Below are 18,609 nucleotides of genomic sequence, written 5' to 3'. Positions count from 1 at the left end.
AGCCCACTGGACAATCATCCGGAGAAAGGCCGAAACAGTACCTGGCGTCCTTATGAGGTAGGGGTTCGTCGACATCAAGGAGGCAACAAAAACTTTTGCAGAAACACTCCCACTTCTCGTTGCCAGGTTCCGCGCGTCAGAAACAATGGCCCGGAACGGGCACTGTTCCTTGTGGGTCTTGGCGCTGAAGAAGGCCGAAAGGCTGGTCTCTTTGCAGGCCTTTACGGAGGATGCCAGTTTTTGCAAGCCCGGCTTTTTCGCATAGTTGAATGGCCTTTGTTTTTACCTTCGCAGGAACCACTCCTTTTACTTCGTTGAAGTTACCAAGAATGGCCGCGTCTGCTTTTTCTTTGTAGAGACCTCGAGGCAACACGACGAATCCTCCTTCTTTGTCGGAGAGGAGCAGTTTCAGCCCCGCTTCTCGAGAACGGTAACCGCTGTGCGAAGCCTACCTCTGTTGCCTTTTTTAACCTGCTGAGGCAGGCAGTCAACGCCTTCTCTGATACACCTGTCAGCTTCGTCCGTTTTTGCTTTGCCAGCAGCTGTTCTCACCAGGCTGAGCAGCTCTGTCTTATCCAGATCAGGGTGCTCACAAAATTTCGGCCCAAGCTTCAGAAGATCACCCACGTTCTTCGGGATCGAGGCATCTCCGAGCACCCTTGACCTCTTGACCTTGCCCTGGACTACGATGCTTGTTCCTAGGCAGCTGGACTATTACGTTGCCCCATAGGAAGTCGGCAGTCTGAGACGCCAGTCGCAGGTCTTGAAGAAACTTCTTCTGGGCACTGGGGAAAGGCAGTTCGTTGCGGTTCTTAGACTTGGAACTCTCGTTCTCAAATAGCCATTTATGTTGGAGTTATGCGCCCAGATCTCAAAAGAGCCTTCTCCCTTTTTCATCTGCGCACTCGAAGATTGTTAAACGCGGAATTGCAAGAGCTTGCATGAAGGCGGCGCTAGACAGGTCCTGTGACCACCAAGTTGAAGCAAGTTTTCTTTCACAAGTAGCACGCCTGAAGCTCGCAGGTTTTCCAGCAACGCTTTTGACTAACATTGCCGAAAGCCTCGTAGCAGGCTTTAAAAACAAGCGCTCAGCTGCTGTGCAATCCGAGAAAAACTCGAAGCAAACTGTTGCGGTTATTCCGTACGTGCACAAAGTCGCGCACAATCTCAAGAAAGTTGTCAGCAGGGCAGGCGTTAGGCTGTTGTTTTCTGCCCAAAATAAGCTTGGTAGCCTGTGCCAGCAAGTCAACCGAGAAGAAGAGAAGAAAAGAAGATGCACTAAGAAGCACAGGCAGAAGTTTGTTGATGTTGTCAAGAAGTTGTATACAAGATTCCACTTTCTTGCGGGCGTTACTATGTCGGGCAAACGGGGCGGTGCGCTAATGACCGCATGCGCGAGCATTTGAACAAGGTACAAAAACAAGCTACAGATAGTCAGTTATCTCTTCACTGTAACAGTTGCGGTTGCCATCCATCTTTTAACGATGCCACTTTCTTGTCAAAATACCATGACGAGCGCGCGCGCCTCATTTCAGAAGCTTATCACATCTACAATAGCGGCGAGGCATGTGTAAGCTTCCCCTCGATTTCCCTCCTTCCGAAGGAGATAGAATTCTTGTCTCGTTGATCGCCTTACTGCCTCTGCGCAGGCTGAGTTTTCTGTTTTTTCATTACGTTAGTGGTGAAGTATATTTATGCTGACTGAAGGAATAAAGCACATTTGGTTGTTAGTCAGCGCCGTCGTCTCGTGTCCTTTCTTGTCCCGTCTTTTTAGCGCTGTTTCACATCCCCTATGTTTTGACACTTCATCGCAAGCCTGTCGAGGTATCGAAGAATGCCTGGGTGCTGCGCTTTTGGGTGCAGCAACCGGCCGGAAATGGGCAAAGCCCAGCGGCAAAAAGGATGCCAAGCGAAGGGCTGCGTGGCTGCACAGAATACGGCGGGAAAAAGTTGTTCCCAAAACTGATACCCTCCTTTGTGAGGTAAGCGTTTCATTGAGAATTCGCCAATGTTGTTTCGGGGAATGTTTGCGTCTCCCCTGCACTAGTGCAGCTTGTTTCCCATGGTTCCCAACTCACTGCTACAGAATGGCATTGCGTGACGCGACTGTATGACGAACATAAATAACAGGTGTTAACATGAAAATAATCGCGCGCATGTCACGTAAGGCATGATTTACATGCCATGCTGAAGGTGCATTCGCGGCCGATTTGCTGGCTTATTTGATATGCGCACCACCAAAATCGGTATTGCGTGACATGACTGTATGACGAACATAAATGACAGGTGGTAACATGAAAATAATGGCACGCATGTCACGTAAGGCATGATTTACATGCCATGCTGTAGGTGCATTCGCGGCCGGTTCGCTGTCTTGATATGCGCACCAAAATCGGTATTGCGTGACACGACTGTGACGAACATAAATGACAGGTGGTAACATGAAAATAATGGCACGCATGTCATGTAAGGCATGATATACATGTTACCACCTGTCACTAACGTTCGTCATACAGAAATGTCTCGTCATATGAATTTTGGTATATATGCATTTCACGAAACGACCGCGAGCGCCCCTTTACCATGTCATGTAAATCATGTTTTACATGACATGTCTGTCATGATCTGCACGTTATAACCATTAACTTATGTTTGTACATTCTTGTCACGCCATACCAATTTTGGTGTGTATCAAGCTAGCGAAGCGGCCGCGAGCGCACCATGAGCGTGGCATGTAAATCATGCCGTACATGGCATGCATATCATTAATTTCATGTTATAACCTGTAATTTATATTCATCATACAGTCATGTTATGCCATGCCAAATTTGGTGTACATCCCATTAACGAAACGGTCAGGAGAGCACTAAGTCGTGGGCTGCTGTATAGATAGATAGATAGATAGATAGATAGATAGATAGATAGATAGATAGATAGATAGATAGATAGATAGATAGATAGAAAAGAAAGAAAGAAGAAGAAAGAAAGAAAGAAAGAAAGAAAGAAAGAAAGAAAGAAAGAAAGAAAAGGTTAAAGTCGCGGAAGTTCGCTAAGAAATGCTTCGCATTTAAGAAATGCGGACAGCCGAGCGCGTACATGCCCCGCAGTTCGCATTTCTTTATCGCGTTAATACGCGTGCGTGCGCGTGTAGGAAAGTGATACTGCCGCTATTTCTTTCCTGATCAGTTAGGGAACAACGGTATGCTTCATTCGGGGCTGTAAAAACGCACGCAATGAGTAAAACATGCATTACTCCGCGTGAAATCAACAGCGCGCCGCCGCAGGTTCGGCCGCGCTGGACCAAATGTGGCGGTGGGCAGGACGGTCGCGGTACTTTTTCCGTTCCACTGACTTTAACAGTAGCCACTCGACTACCGCTTCGGTCGTTTGCGACGTCTTTTTCACCGGGAAAGGGTGCGAGATGATTATGCGAAAATTTTGCCCAACTAACAGAAGGCCTGTACAAGGTAAATGTAAATGGTAGCGAAGCTTCCATAGAAGTAATAGAAGCCCATACGTTCAGAAAATGGCTGCTCATCAGCTGCTCATGGGGCTTGGCGCCATCTGTGTGAGGAGGGAACACTTCCGGCGGAACAAAAAATAAAGCGGATGTGACGCAATATCCGGTAAAAAAGTGACGTCATTTTGTTGGCACTAGCGCGAAATTTGACCTCAAAATATTTTTCCTAGGCCCCTGATCACTAAGGACTCGCGCTACAGCGAGCCGGCAAGCCCTTGGCGAATGCGCTTGAAAGCCAACGCTAGCTAAACTAGTATCGACCCGTGAATAAACAGCCGTGTTTAAGTGTACCGTCGTGGAATTCGCCTTGGTTTTACCAGGAAACTTTATTCTCTGAGCTTTTATTCTGCGTTCGTGTGATCTTCCACAGCGTGAATAACGTAGGCAGCAGCGTACATCTCATATTTGCAGCGTTGCTTATTTGCTTCGCACATGCGCAGGGGACTTAAAGAGCGCATTGCATGCGTGCTTCAGTTCTAACGAGAAGAAATGACGCCTGGTCACGCCAAAATAATGATATTTCAGTTTTATTCAATGGTCACAATAAAGCAATTTAACACACCCTACACAATGAGCAACAAATGTCATAAGTACAAAAGGTGCGTACAACTACGTGCACTATGTTTGCCTTTTGTTCCGATAAATTAACCTTACGTGTAACGTATCAAGACATGCGAATTGTAGCGATCGTAGCGCGACAGATAACTTAGCGATCTGCTCACCGATAACCGGAAATATAGTAGGCACCGCATGTTCACGAAGGAAACCGGGCAGCAGGAATACTGATCCATGAAAATCCAGCAAGCACACTCGAACCGTTGCCCCGGTGTCTTATCTAGAAGAGAGGGCTCGCCAGGCGTACGCGTGTTGCTATTGCATCCTCGGAACACCACATCGTTTCCGCTAGTACCGAGGAAAGCGTTCGGCGTGAAATGTTAGCCGCCTCGTGCCGTTGTCCGTTGAACACCGTAGCCAACACGTTCACCAATGATGAAACGCACATCGCAACTTCGCGCACACAAAAATCAAATTCTCACCACAATAATTCACAGCACGCATGCAAGTGCGAAACACCAGCACACTGAGGGGTGTGTCGCCGCAGGACGAACTTTACGCGCGCCTTTCCGAACACTACAAGGACTGCGTCGCAGAGCAATGGCATGTGTCATTCTTTAGAGGGCGCTAATAAGAAGATTTTTGATAATGCATATACATTTTCATGAATTCTTTGTACACTGGATCTAAATAAATGTTATTCTGAAATAAATCTCGGTCATAAAATATAAATATTATTTTGTTGTTGAATGAAATTAGGTTTTTTGTTATTAGTGTTTGTTCCCACCACACCTAGTCGCGCTTCAATCGCTACTCCCATAACTCCCCATGCTGATGTCGCTGACAATAGGATCTGAACCGCTTTTCGCCCGAAGCTTCGCGACCTATTTGGATAGACCGTGGCCTGTATTCCATGCGACATGCACTCTAACACCATGAAGTATGACTCGCATACTGCACACATTCATGCAATCATTATGAATACTGACTTGTTAGCGCATGTTCAAGTCGAATACGAAACCGAAAACGCAATGTGGCATCAATCAAAAGATGGCGCTAACTGCGCAAAAAGCGCGCGGTTGGTTTTAGCAGCTTGTTGTCATTTTCTCTTTGTATCGGCGTCGTCCACGGCCCGCCACTTTCATTGGAACTCGTTCGAAGCAATAATGTTGTACGTAAGTCTAGTGACAACATGCCTGCGAGGCTAAGGAGATTTGCCCGAGTTGCTGGACTGACTCGCGAAGGCGTGCTGAGGTAACGTACGTAAGTACGTACTTACGACTCTGGCGTAGTGACGTTAACAGTGGTGTAGTAGCCCCCACTGCGCCACTGGTACGGTTGTTTTTCTTTGTTATGACTAGAGGCCGGATTTTCAGCAAAATAGCGCGTTTTAGGCGCCAACACAGGCAGGCAAAATAACGTTTTAGGCGCCAAAAATAGGCCGGCAAAACACGTTTTAGGCCTCCAGCGTCGTAAATGTAGGTACAATTTCAAAACGGCGTGCGCGACGCGTGTACATATCTCGAAAACAAAAAATGACCCAAAGCTTGCGCGCGCAAAGCTTGTTACACAGCGGAGCTAATCGGTCTCATATGTGTTTATTTATTGCCGTATCCAGGCAGAACTTGGATGTAGCGAGGTTGAACTTGGCTTGAACTTACTTTCTTTCTCTCACCGTCCATTTCTTTCTCTTTCTCGATCTTTATTTATTTATTTATTTATTTGCATCGTTTTTTTCCTTTCTCTCTCTCTTTCTTCCTGGTTCTTTGTTTCTCTGTATTTCTCTCTTTCTGCCTTGATTTCTGTTTTTTCTATCTATTTTTGTGTATGTTTCTTTCTATTTCTTTCTCTCTTTCTCTTTCTTTCTATGTATGTCTTTCTCTCTTTGTTCCTCCCCATAGAGATTCATACAATAACCTAGAGAGGAAACTAGCGCTGCGATCGTTCAACCACAATGGGAATGATGGGAAGTACAGGCTTCAGATTGGATTTCGTTAGGTAGCGAACTGTCTACGAATCTTTTTCTACAGTTTTAGTTTCGTTCCTTGCGAGGCGGGGCAGTGGGGTGCGTTGCAAAGCACTCAAGCTGTGCCTTTGTTGTTCAAAGAGGCTGAAGACCGCTAGATCTCTTGGTTTTCTGCTACGTTGCATCTTTACAGGTTGTATTTGACAGTTTTAGCAAAGCGTCGTGCACTCACCGCTGCGCATAGATGTAGCGTCCCATGCCAGTGCAGGAAATTGCATAGAGTTCACGTTTTGTGATGATCGCTACTTGTCAAAACTCGTTCAAATCGACTGCAAAACGACGGTGAAGCTAAGTAGACGCAGACGTTCGAGTAGATGTTCGAGTAAGAGTTCACACAGCTTCTCAACCAGCCAGCAGTGATTTCTGTGCTGTTGCAGATGTATTCATTCCTGCCTTGGAGCATCTGAGAAGCTGCATGTGCCAACGATGCATTGGGGCAGAGGCCTGCCCTTAGAAATCATTCACTTGCTTACCCTGCTACGTTCCAGTTTAGTTCATTGTGAATTTAATATTGTGGCGGTCATTTGGGCATGTTTACAATCTGATGCCTCTAATTGGTTATTTTGAAACAAGTGAAATGGGGTATTGCTTTTTGCCCTGTTAGTCGATTGAAATTTTGAAAAAAGGGATGGATTTCATTGCAGGGTTTATGTTTCAATGATGAGTGTAAAGTAATTATGCCAGTCTCTGCAAAGCATTGTTTCAGGTTCGGGAGTTTGAATGCATAATCTTGTAATTGCGTATCTCTTCAACAAGGTGCATGTTCATGAAAGTTTACCTGAGAGCAATGACTTTGTAGATGAGCTACTAAAAGCCTTTGCTGTGGCATTTTTTTTTTTCCACTGCATTATGTTAAGAATGTTCTTGAAGTAAGCTTACAGTGGAAATCTTGTGTCACATCATTGTGCATTTTTTCATGTAAACCTTTGTGCCTGTATTTTTGTGCTGTGCTTTCAAATGAGGGCAATCTCAAAATTAATGTTGGCCCACGACTAACTCCATTAATTTATTGTGTAAAGCTGCACTAACCAAAAAACAATCGTTTTCTAAATGCACTTAAATGTGGCTGTGTTCTCTTCCACCATCAAATGTGGTACTGCTCTCATATTTATAATTTTCTTTACCTTTTTTGCCATATCTGATCTTGTTTGTGTTTTTTCTTATCCATTAATATTGCTTGTGAACCATGCGTGCTCATGATACTAATACCTTGATCCCTAAAATGCATGTATTGCTTTGTTAAGCTGATATAGAGCATAGTTCAGTCTAACATATTCAAACTGCTGTGACCAATTTGGCACGTCAGTTTGACTGAAACATTGTCTCGTGACTAAGTCACTTTCAGTATTTAATGGTATTATTATGGTTTCACTGAAGGAATATCAAGACATGGGAATTGTGTAAACTGCACTCTCAAAAAGATATTATCTTTTGTGCAATGTACATAAATGTGTTAGTAGTTTTTACTGCTAGAAACCAGAAAATTATAAATTCTGCAAGTGTCTTTTTTTTTTTGATATTTTACTGTCGGATTTTGTCGGGTTATGTACTTCTATTACTATTTGGGGGAAGCTTTGGTTGTCTGGTGCTTCAGTCCAGTTGCGCACAGTATGCGACACAATCTACATTGCTTTCCTCTACTCCCTGTGGCTTTGCAGGTTCCTTGTTTCTGGCATCTCTGGAGCAGTACTACCATTCGCTTGTGTGTCTACAAGGTGGACTTCGTTCCTGCCGGCAGTGCACCTATCTGACCAGGAACAAGAGGCATATGAAAGCGCACCTTCTCAGACATACAAACGAGCGCCCCTTCCAGTGCCACCTGTGTCCGTCTGCGTACAATCACAACTGCGACCTCAGATGGCACATTCGACTCTTACGGGGGAGCGCCCCTTTTTCTGCATCCACAGCAGTGAATCCTTTTCATCTAAAAGCCACCTTTCGAAGCACATGCGCAAGCACAACCATACAGAAGAGCGTCCCTTTTCCTGTCTCTACTGCCATGCATGCTTTCCACAGAGACGCACTAAAAGACCATATGTGTCGTCCTCATGCAAAGGTAGGTAGGTAAAAACTTTATTTCTCCTTTTGAAAGGAAAGGGGCAAAGGGATAGAGATAGGGGGAGGTTGCTACACACGGTAGTCCTCCACAACCTTCTCTGCCCAACCCAGGATTGCCTCCTGGACGTCGGGTTTCGAGCTGCGCAAGGCAGCCTCCCACTGCTCCTCACTATTTAATATGTTTCGGAGGGACGGGGGAGGGGGGTGCTTAGGGCAGCCCCACATGATATGACTGAGATTGGCCTTCGTTGCGGAGAAATATTTACAAGAAGAGGACGGGTAGAGACAGGGGTACATGAGGTGAAGAAGGTGAGGAGAGGGAAAGGTGCGAGTCTGCAGTTGTCGCCACAGCACTTCGCGCCTGCGCGGGGATTGAGCTATTAGCGGCGGAAAGGTTAGACGGCCGAGGCGGTAGTGGCTAACATTTCATGCAAAGAAACCCTAAAGGTCAAGGGCATACCTAGACAATTTCTTTTTGGGAGCAAAGGAGAGGGTTCATTGATTGATTAAATTTTAATGGCGAATGATAGCTTCTAAAGTGCATCAAAGGGTTTTCGGATGCCTCGGTAACAGTGTTTCTTGCAGTATATTGCACAGTGAACTGGGCTAGTTGGTATTGGTTCATTAGGTTACAGCGCAACAAGAACAAAGAGAAAAGATGAGGCACACATACGACAGGAATGCATAGCAGTATATTGCGTAGAGAGCGATCTGTTGTTAATGAAAATTTCTCTACGAGTGCCTTCAAATTACTTTGCAGCTATGTCAGAATGTTGAATGTTTGGCTTGCCTTGAGTGTCGATTGGACAAAAGTACACTTGTTACAGTAGCTTGCTTGAAGCTTCAACATTTATAGGTAGTTAAAGGGGTGGTGCCATCAAATTTCGAGGCTATAACAAGCCCCTTGTGGGTTTCCTCTATATGCAAGGACATTCCACACGAAGGGACGGACACTGCAAACGTTTAGAATATATTTTAATTCACTTCCAAATTGTACCTAAATGCCCATTCTCCCGATCGAAACCCATCGCTAGCGCGCCACACTGACGTAGATCTGTAGGATGGTCAACGAAAGTTGTAGTGACGTCACACCAAATCTGCTGTAGTAACGTGAGTGACCTCCGGACCTCCGCCACTTCCGCAACGTACGTACTGGCTGTAGTGAACTAGAATATATTCTAATTCACTATAGTACAGGCAAAGCATCGATTGCTACATCACTCGCCCAGTTTCGATCGCTTCCTGGCTAAGTGCGTCACAGCCTTGTGTGGTCACGTGACCATGCCTCCTACACTTCTACGTCACTGCCCAACCTCGGCGCCCAGAAACCGAAACCGAAATTTGTCCACATCAAAAGGCGATATATTACACTATCTAGCGAGAATACATGAATCTTGGTGCGCGCATCATGCTTCCTGGAGCTATAGGAAACGCTTACAGCAAAGAATGCGCAAGCCACAAATTTGGTGGCACCACCCCTTTAACAAAGACAATTAGGATATACGTGCAAATAAGGCAATAGCACATTTTTTCACACTTGAAATTATACCATTAAGCTGCACATTTCAACTAAAGTTAGTTCCTTTATTGTTTATAAGCGCAAACAGTGACATTCCCACTGGGCTACTTCCTCTAATGCAACTTTACAATACATAGAACACAGTTTTTCTGAATAAAGCTTCTTGGTTCCCGACAGAAACACTAACTATGATAGCTATTTCTGTGATTTCATTTTGGTGTTCTTTGCAAATGTTCAATCATGAACTTCACCACATTGTTCTGACAGCTCCTCAATGGTTTTTACTAACATACACGAGCTGATTAAACAAGTGTACATATGAACATACACACACGTATCTTACTGTATAACCATGTTTAATTCTTCTTCCCATTTTATATTACTTGTGAATCACTTGTTTATAAATTCATTTTAAAGTGTGCACTCTTCATGTTATAAAATTATATTCCTATTTCTTTATGTTTGTACCTTTACTTGCATAATCTGGACCTACTCAATGTTTAAAGGCATACTAAAGGCAAACAACAATTTATGTCACAGTGAAAGGTCAATGTGTGAGAACGTCTAAAAACATCAATAGTATCAAAAGCAGTGCTTTAGAAATCGAGAAATTAAGGTAAATGTAGTACACGATGTGTGCCACGAGTGGGACATTTTGGAAATGATCCCGATGACATCGAAGAGTCCAGAGTACGATTAACCACTACTAATCAAACTAGTTGCAAAAAAAAAAAAGAACCTTCTGTGCATTACAAGATGTAATAAAATGCTGCTTGTTCGTTTCTGTTTGATTCATGGAAAAAATAACCTTTTGGTGCTACCATGGGGAGCGGCGCGAGTGGTTCAAAAGTTCCGTTTTCGCCGAGCTGAGCGTCTCAGTGGTAGTTTCGGTATAGCGTACTGCTGCGTGCGCTTGGCTCTCGCTATTTTCGCCCTGTCAATACTCTACTTCTGCTGCTGCTGGCCAAGCTAAGCTCCGTTACATTGAACTATACAGTTTCGGAGTGGTCCGTGGCTGCGTCTTGGCTATAGGTTGATGCCTGCTGTTGTGCAAGAAACCGTAGCTTCGGTGGCCGGCAGTAGAGGTGGGCAACGTTGGGCACGGCAACTGCTACGTCGGAAGGTCCATTTAGGCGGGTGACTTGAAGTGCGCTAACGCCGTGCAGACCACTAAAATGTGATTTTCTTTTAAAATAAGCATTTCCTTGGCACGGAACAAGCACTACGAGGTTTCTGCAACGCTGTTGCAACAATCAACGTCGACCTAATATTTGCCTTTAGTGTCCCTCTAATTACTTATAATATGTTGATTTGTACTTTTCGTTTAAGCCCTTTGTGATATGCCTTGTTTTCTGAATTGCGTTATGTAATTGGTATTCTCTCTCAGTTTTTACCTTAGTGGATATAGTCATTCGTTTAAAGACTTTATACATGTACTAACAGGAGGTCCCCTCTCAGTTTTTGCTTTCAAACGTCCCTCTGTATTGTATTTACTTTGTAACTGTAATAATATCTAATTTTAATAAACTGACCAATTGAATGAGTGCACTGCTGCAACAGTAAGTAGTCGGCCATTATTTTTTTTTTGGAGCGGCTCTCCCTGTAACCTCATGCATTGCTACCAACTCCATAAAACTGTGTGTGTGTTCTGTGATAAAACTGACTCGCAACACACACTGTTGAATGAATGCACAGCAGTGACAAAAGTTGGGGAAGGTGTACTGAGTCTGCCTAAATTCTTCCAACACAATGCACGCAGTATGTGTTGGAAAACAGAAAACGTGCCCACCCTTATCAATGGCACCATAATTCAGGCTGTCGCCTTGCTTTCACGCATTATGAAGTAGGCTTAGCAGACAAGGCCATTTGTCGAAACGTCTGCTCCAGTGACATTCCCTGTTGAATGAATTATCATTGCTGCAAGAGCATAGTTGGCTATTACAAAAATTTCATTAGTAAGTTTTCTTTATCTTGCTTTTAACATTAATATTCCAGTCTATAGAATGAGCTAGGCTGTCTCTCTCACTGCATCCTCCGCAGCCCTTGACATTCTGTTTATTTTTGCTGACAGTTTCCTCAAAACTAGTGCCTGTCATCACTTCTCTTTTCATTTTCAAAATTTCATGCCAGCAAGTACACTGAAAATTCACTCCATGTACCTGCAAGAAGGGTGGTATCATACAGTAAGGTTATGCTCGGGATTGTATTTAATCAATCACCGATATCCAGTGGAACGTGTAAAACGTTTTTCATATTTGTTTTTCATACATCAACACCCAGCGTTGTCATTGTTATCAAGCCGCAGCAGCACCAGTTCAAACAGCACTGAGATGAAAAAAATACTGAGCACTCTCATTTGCTTATCTGAACATACGCATCACTTATGCTGCTGCATGGCACAAGCACAGATGTTCTGCTATATCATAATCATCATAATCATTCTCAGCCTGTTTAAGCCCACTGCGCGATGAAGGCCTCTCTCAGTAATCTCCAGCTTACGTTATCTTACTGTGTACTTCCCGCCAAATTTAGGTGCTGAGAGTTATCATGTGCACTAGAGCTGTCTCCTAATTAAATAATTGCACTATATAGTCGCATGTAATAAATGGCTCGAAAAAGAAATCCCTCCCTTACAAAGCTACCACAAAATGTAATTCATTACACTTTGTTAACTGCATTTCTGGTTGATTTCAAATGTAAGTTTGTGTGGGTGCATTGTGAATGTTTGTGCTTACTTAACAGTGATTTGTGTCCTGTTTCAGATGTGTCCTATCTTTCTGCGGAACATCCGAGAAGCCACACGCTTCAAACTGTGCCAGCTTCGCATCGCAAGAGCCTCCTCTTAAAGATGATTCACTTGCTTGCCTTGTTAATTTCCAGTTTTACTCGGCATGAATTTAAAATTGTGACGGTGATTTGGCCATGTTTATTACAAGAGTCTGCCTCTGATTGCTTACATTTGTAAATGTTTTTTCTTCTTTAATATTTGCTATCTCTTTATATGAACTTTCACTAATTTTTCACTTTGTGTGCTTCATCAGTTCGGATATGAAGCAATGCTTCTACTGTGGTGTATTGTGTGAATGCATCTATGCAAGAAAGTGTAACAATTAGCTGAATGGATTAGTGTTTAATGGAGTAGTGCGTGTTTATTTATTTATTTGTTTATTTAATGTATACCATCGAACTAAGGTCATAGTCAGGGGGCTGTGGTTGAGGGTTAGATCACCCCCCAAAATTTTCAGAGCTGAATACAGCCGTGTTCGTCTCCTTTCTACTCCTATTTTTATGTAGATATTGCAGTTAACAAAACAACCTTTCGGCTTTATTAAAGCAGATAAGTGACTAAGATATTGTTCGGGCACAGTCTCTCTTTCTTTTTATTTTTTAATGGTGGCATATAACACCCATAGAAAGATATCTCTGGCTACGCCACTACTGTGGATACGAAGTCTATGCAGGGCGGTTAAAATATATTAGGTCAGAAAAAGCGAAACAATGTTGTAAGCGAAGCTATACAACCTTAAGCATACAACTGCAAACGACCACTTACAACATTTAACATATAATTCAATGGTGAAAGCAAAACAATAAGATATTTACAAAGGCAACATATACAGAGAAGCCTCCTTGCAACAGGCCTATGGCCTGGCAGATCACCTGACCATGTTCGCTGGATACACGGACCATTCCACCACTAACTTTCAGACTTCATACATGAAGTTAATTAGCATGTGTTGTTTTGACACCGCGTATTCTTATGCTTAAGAACATTGTTTTTGAAATATTAATAAAAACACTTGCTTGCTTAGATTTATAGTATCGATGTTGCATCCAAATTGGAGCTTTATATATTGGAAGCAGGTGTTTACGTATGTTACGGACTGCCGTATTTCTGTAGAGCGATGGGAACCCACGTGAGATGTACACTGGTTCAGTGCACTGTCATCGTTAAAGAAGGCTTGGGTAGGCCAAGGCTTCCATGTACTTCACTTACAAGTACAGCCACTCTTGTTTGTCTGGTGCAGCAGTCCAGTTCCTTGCACTGTGTGATGCACTGTTTGCACTGACTTGTGGCCATGCAGGTTCCTCGACTACAGCATCCCTGAAGCAGTACAGCTCACTCGTGTCCATACAAGGCGGGCTGCATTCCTGTCGGCAGTGCACCTATGTGACCCAGCACAAGAGAATAATGAAAACACACCTTAGCAGACACACAGGCGATTACCGCTTCCAGTGCCACCTGTGTCCAATGGCATTTACTCGGAGCGACAGTCTCAAAGACCACATTCGCACCCACACGGGAGAGCGTCCCTTTTCCTGCGTACACTGCAGTGCATCTTTTTCGCTGAAAGGCAACCTCGTGAGGCACGTGCGCACCCACACAGGAGAGCGTCCCTTTTCCTGTGACCACTGCAATGCGTCCTTTTCGGTTAAACACAGCCTTGGGAAGCACATGCACACCCACACAGGAGAGCGTCCCTTTTCATGTGACCACTGCAATGCATCCTTTTCGTTTAAAAGCAGCCTTGTGACGCACATGCGCACCCACACAGGAGAGCGTCCCTTTTCCTGTGACCACTGCAATGCATCCTTTTCAGTGAAAAGCACTCTGACGGAACACTTGCGCAGCCACACTGGAGAGCGTCCCTTTTCATGTGACTACTGCAATGCATCCTTTTCGTTTAAAAGCACCCTTGTGACGCACATGCGCACCCACACAGGAGAGCGTCCCTTTTCCTGTGAACACTGCAATGCATCCTTTTCGGTTAAATTCAGCCTTGTGAGGCACATGCGCAGCCACACAGGAGAGCGTCCCTTTTCCTGTGACGACTGCAGTGCATCCTTTTTACGCAAGCACCACCTCATTCGCCACACCTCCATTCTTCATCCAAGGAAGACTCCCTAAAGGTCAGAGCCACACAGACCTTTCTTTTTGTGAGAGGCATTACTGATTGATAAGTAACAGTTTTATCATGGAAAGTAACCTCTAATGTGCGTCGAACAGTTTTTGAATTTCTCAGAAAGGGAGTTTCTAACAGTATACTGGTTAAAAATCTCTCTCGTTATTAATTAAAGTTTCTTAGGATATGCCTTCTGGTGACTTAACGGCAGTGCCATGATGTTGAAAGTTTGGTTTACCTTGAATGCGGATTGGCTGAAGATGCATTTATTACTGTGTCGCTTTCTTGAAATAGATTTTCTTACAACATATTGCTTAGAGAGGAATCTGTCATAGTTAATGAAAACTATGACGCCACTCTAACCTTTGTGGTTCTTTTTTTCATATTATTCTGTCTGTTTTATATTAACTTGTTTCACTAATATTTTATCTGATGTGCTTCACGAGTTCAAATATCAAGTGATGCTCTTGTGATTCTGCATTTTATGGTTACTTCTACGCAAAAACAAAAGCTTAATGGTTTGCTTAATGGGGTGAACATACATATAAAGAGAAACATGGCTGTTGTCATATAGTGTCGGAATGCCAATTTGTGAGAGATGTATTGGGGTTGGTGTGCCATGATCACTACAGTAATGTGGGATAGGCAAAGGTTATATACTTGTATTACGATTTGGGGAAACCTTTGGTTGCCCGGTGCTGCAGTCCAATTGTGCACATAGTATATGTGACACAATCTGCATTGCTTTCCTCTCCTCACTGTGGCTCTGCAGGTTCCCTCTCTTCGGCATCCTTGGAGCAGTACCATTCTCTTGTGTCCGTACAAGCCCGACTGCATTCCTGTCGGCAGTTGACCTACGTGACCAAGAACAGCGGACATATGAAAATGCACCTTCGCAGATGCACGGGCGAGCGCCCTTTCCAGTGCCACTTTTTTCTTACTACGTTCACTCATGACTGTGATCTCAAAAACCATGTTCGCACCCACGTGGGGGAGCGTCCTTTTTCTTTTGTTCACTGCAATGCATGCTTTGCACAGAAAAAGTGCACTAAAAGTCCCCATGTGTCATCATCATGCAGAGAAGCCCTGAAGGTCAGGAACATGGACAATATTTTGTGTGTGTGGGTGAAATAGCGGGTTCATTGATTGATTACATTTTTATAGCGAATGATAACTTCTAAAGTGCATCAAAAGGTTTTTGGATGGTTCAGAAATGGTGTTTCGTACAGGATATTGTGTAGTGAGAAATCTATTGTTAATGAAAATTTCTTTTTGAGGGCCTTTAAATGACTTTACAGCTATGTCATAATGTTGAATGTTTGGCTTACCTTGAATGTGGATTGCCTAAAAAGGCATTTATTACAGTGTAGCCTGCTTGAAGCCACAACATTTATAGGTAGTTAACAAGGAGACTTAAGATATACCTATGTGCAATTAAGGCCAGAGCACACTTTTCACACTCTTGAAATTATATCATCAGACTGCACATTCAAACTTAAGTTAGGTCCTTTGTTGTCAGGAGCAGAAGCAGTGGCATTCCCATTGAACTACTTCCCCTAATACAACTTCACAATGCATAGAACATGGTATTTCTGAATAAAACTTCTTGATTCCCAAAGCAAACCTTGTGTATTCTTTGCCATCAAATATTAAATCATGCACTTCATCCTTGACTAAATTATTGCTGGCAGCTTCTAAAACGGTTTTTACTTACCGTAAAATCCGAAGCAAGTGCCCCCCCTCTACGATGAAAGATAATCCAACAAGATTTGGAGGGGGGCCCTTGCTCGGTTGTGGATCAAATTTCAAGGTGGTGGCGAAAGATACATTAAGAATAAAGAATGCATACCGGTGCTTATAATGAAATGCTTTATTCACCGTTTTCATTCACCTGTCAGGCACATAAAAACAGTAAATGAAACAGTGAAAATGGTGGGTGGGAAGGGGGGAGGGTAGTTTGCTCGGTCATTGGCGCATATTTCAACTCTTCCGAAAAAGGGAGAGGGCGCTTGCTTGGGATTTTACAGTACATCACCAAACATTACGTTAACTTAAACTGCGCTTGGGACAAGACACCGACTAGGAGGAGACAGGAGTTTGGCAATTTCAGTAAATCAGTTGTTGGTGTGCTTTCATTCTGTCTCCTTCTACTCTGGTGTCTTGTCCCAAGCGCCGTTTAAGTTTACATAATAAGTTCTACCAACTAGCCGTACCAGCGTCAGCTCTGTCCACTAGCTTTACTGACATTTATGTTTATGTGCTTCAGTGGCTGCCCAAAAACCAAACTGCAAAACGAACTGCGCAGTGTTTGTAAAATAATCTTCGCATATGTACGCCAGTCTGACAACTGATGCACAAGAAAGAGACAGCAAAAGGGGCATATGCAATTTCTCACACCCTTCGGAAGTACTAATAAGGCTTGGAAGAGTAGTGCCTTGGCCTAGTTGGTTTTCCGTTTTTTGTTGAGGTGGTGTAGTACACAGCAGGGCGAAGGACCTTCGCCCTGCTTTGTGTCCTTCGACCTGCTTCGTGCTATATTACGTTAAAGAGAATTTCTAGTAAGGGCCTGGTTACTGTCTCACAGCTTGAATAGCATGCAACTGTGAAAGCAAGCATGGTTGTAGCTGAGTGATTTTAGTGAAGGCTCCCACACAGAGTTCCAGCAACACAGTCGTCAGCTGCAGCCACACAAATTACCGACTGACCTCCCACAGGGAGCCATTACCGTGCAACACGAGGAAAAAAATTGTTATGGAACACTGGTTTAGAAAAATAAATTGTGAATACAAATTTCCTTCTTGGTTGAGCCACATACGAGGTAAAAGTTGTTTAATAGCCATTTATCATTACTTATCAAAGCAAATTAGAGGCTTTGGCGCACATTGGGCTGCACTTACATTTGGTATAAAACACGTTGCTGTATGTGAAGAAGTGTATGACGCTTGTTCAGGTCCTGTAAGTTCATCAGTTTTAACAAAACACTGCAGAAAATTTAGCTCTATTGACAAACTAGATTTTCGGAATATATAGTAAGAGGCTAGTCACACTGTGAGGCGAGGCTAGACAAGTTAGTAAAGATGCACCAACCAAAGACGAGTGATGGCGTCGCCTTGAATATGCAGTGCCGACCAACCATCGTACAGCAAATTTTGCCAGTGTCTGCTCATGCAATCACACTTTTCAGCCACTTAGTGAATGCTGGCAGAAGAGTGTTGAGATGTAATGTTTTGTCATGTAGTCATTTTGATGTAGCCTGTGGACACAGAAATTGATCAGAAAAGAAGAGAAGGTTTGCTAGTCTTACGAAGCCGCTTAATTGTGATTAAATAATCACTTGTAATAAATATGAAGATCATATTATACCGGTAAGTGTAGTAGCACTTTGCTTTTAATCCGAATACCTTTATGGATACAAAGTAACAAAAATCTCTGTGCATGTGCTCATGCTGACTTTGACAGGGATCCTGGTGCTGTTACAGATACAACTGTCTTTCTTATGGAGTGTCAGAGATCACTGCTTCGCACCAAATATCCGTCTCACTTATAAAGCCTCCACCTGTTTGCCCTGTTACACGACATAGCAGTTTGCCATATTACGGACTTAACATGACAGTGATGTGATTGTTCACTACTGCCTCTGCTTGGCTACATTGCAACAAGTGAAATGGAAAATCATCTTAATGCCCTGCTAGCCTCTTTGCAATTGTGAAAATAAAAATAACAGGTTACGTTTCACTGACTTAAGTTGTAAACATCACGATAATGGGAAAAAAATGCACCGAGTTGTACTTCTGAAGAATTTATTTTTCTCCAGGTAACATGTGGGATATGTGATGCGACCTGCCTTGACAAATCTAATGAACAACAGAGAGAGAGAGAGAGTGACGCAGGATCGCGAGTTGGGCTAGTTGGTGGATGTTCATCGTAATATAATCGACAGCGCAACGGGTTAAACACGGACAGAAAGAAGAGAAGGACACAGCGCTCTACTCGCAACTAAATTTATTTTCGAAAAAGAAAGAACATA

At 43.5% G+C, this 18,609-nt stretch overlaps 1 protein-coding gene across 2 annotated transcripts in view; it reads left to right on the top strand.

The window, feature by feature from the left end:
• The first annotated feature begins 5,171 nt into the window (after positions 1-5,171).
• The window catches only part of LOC119371945 (gastrula zinc finger protein XlCGF52.1), a 67,642-nt gene continuing 54,204 nt past the window's right edge, over positions 5,172-18,609 (top strand). Inside the window, exons 1-4 of one of the 2 annotated variants that reach the window (XM_037642390.2) lie at positions 5,172-5,329; positions 7,760-8,157; positions 13,764-14,589; positions 15,355-16,195. In XM_037642390.2, the coding sequence (XP_037498318.1) occupies positions 5,268-5,329; positions 7,760-8,157; positions 13,764-14,587 (1,284 nt within the window). In that variant the 5' untranslated portion in view covers positions 5,172-5,267 and the 3' untranslated portion in view covers positions 14,588-14,589; positions 15,355-16,195. Of the gene's footprint in view, positions 5,330-7,759; positions 8,158-13,763; positions 14,590-15,354; positions 16,196-18,609 lie in introns of those variants that run through there. The other variant, XM_049420011.1, reaches the window with a different exon arrangement.

The sequence above is a fragment of the Rhipicephalus sanguineus genome, chromosome 10 (genome assembly GCF_013339695.2).
Source record: "Rhipicephalus sanguineus isolate Rsan-2018 chromosome 10, BIME_Rsan_1.4, whole genome shotgun sequence".
NCBI classification, from domain to species: domain Eukaryota; kingdom Metazoa; phylum Arthropoda; class Arachnida; order Ixodida; family Ixodidae; genus Rhipicephalus; species Rhipicephalus sanguineus.
The sequence above is the reverse complement of the archived record's forward strand: the minus strand, read 5'-3'. Positions and strand labels throughout refer to the sequence as shown.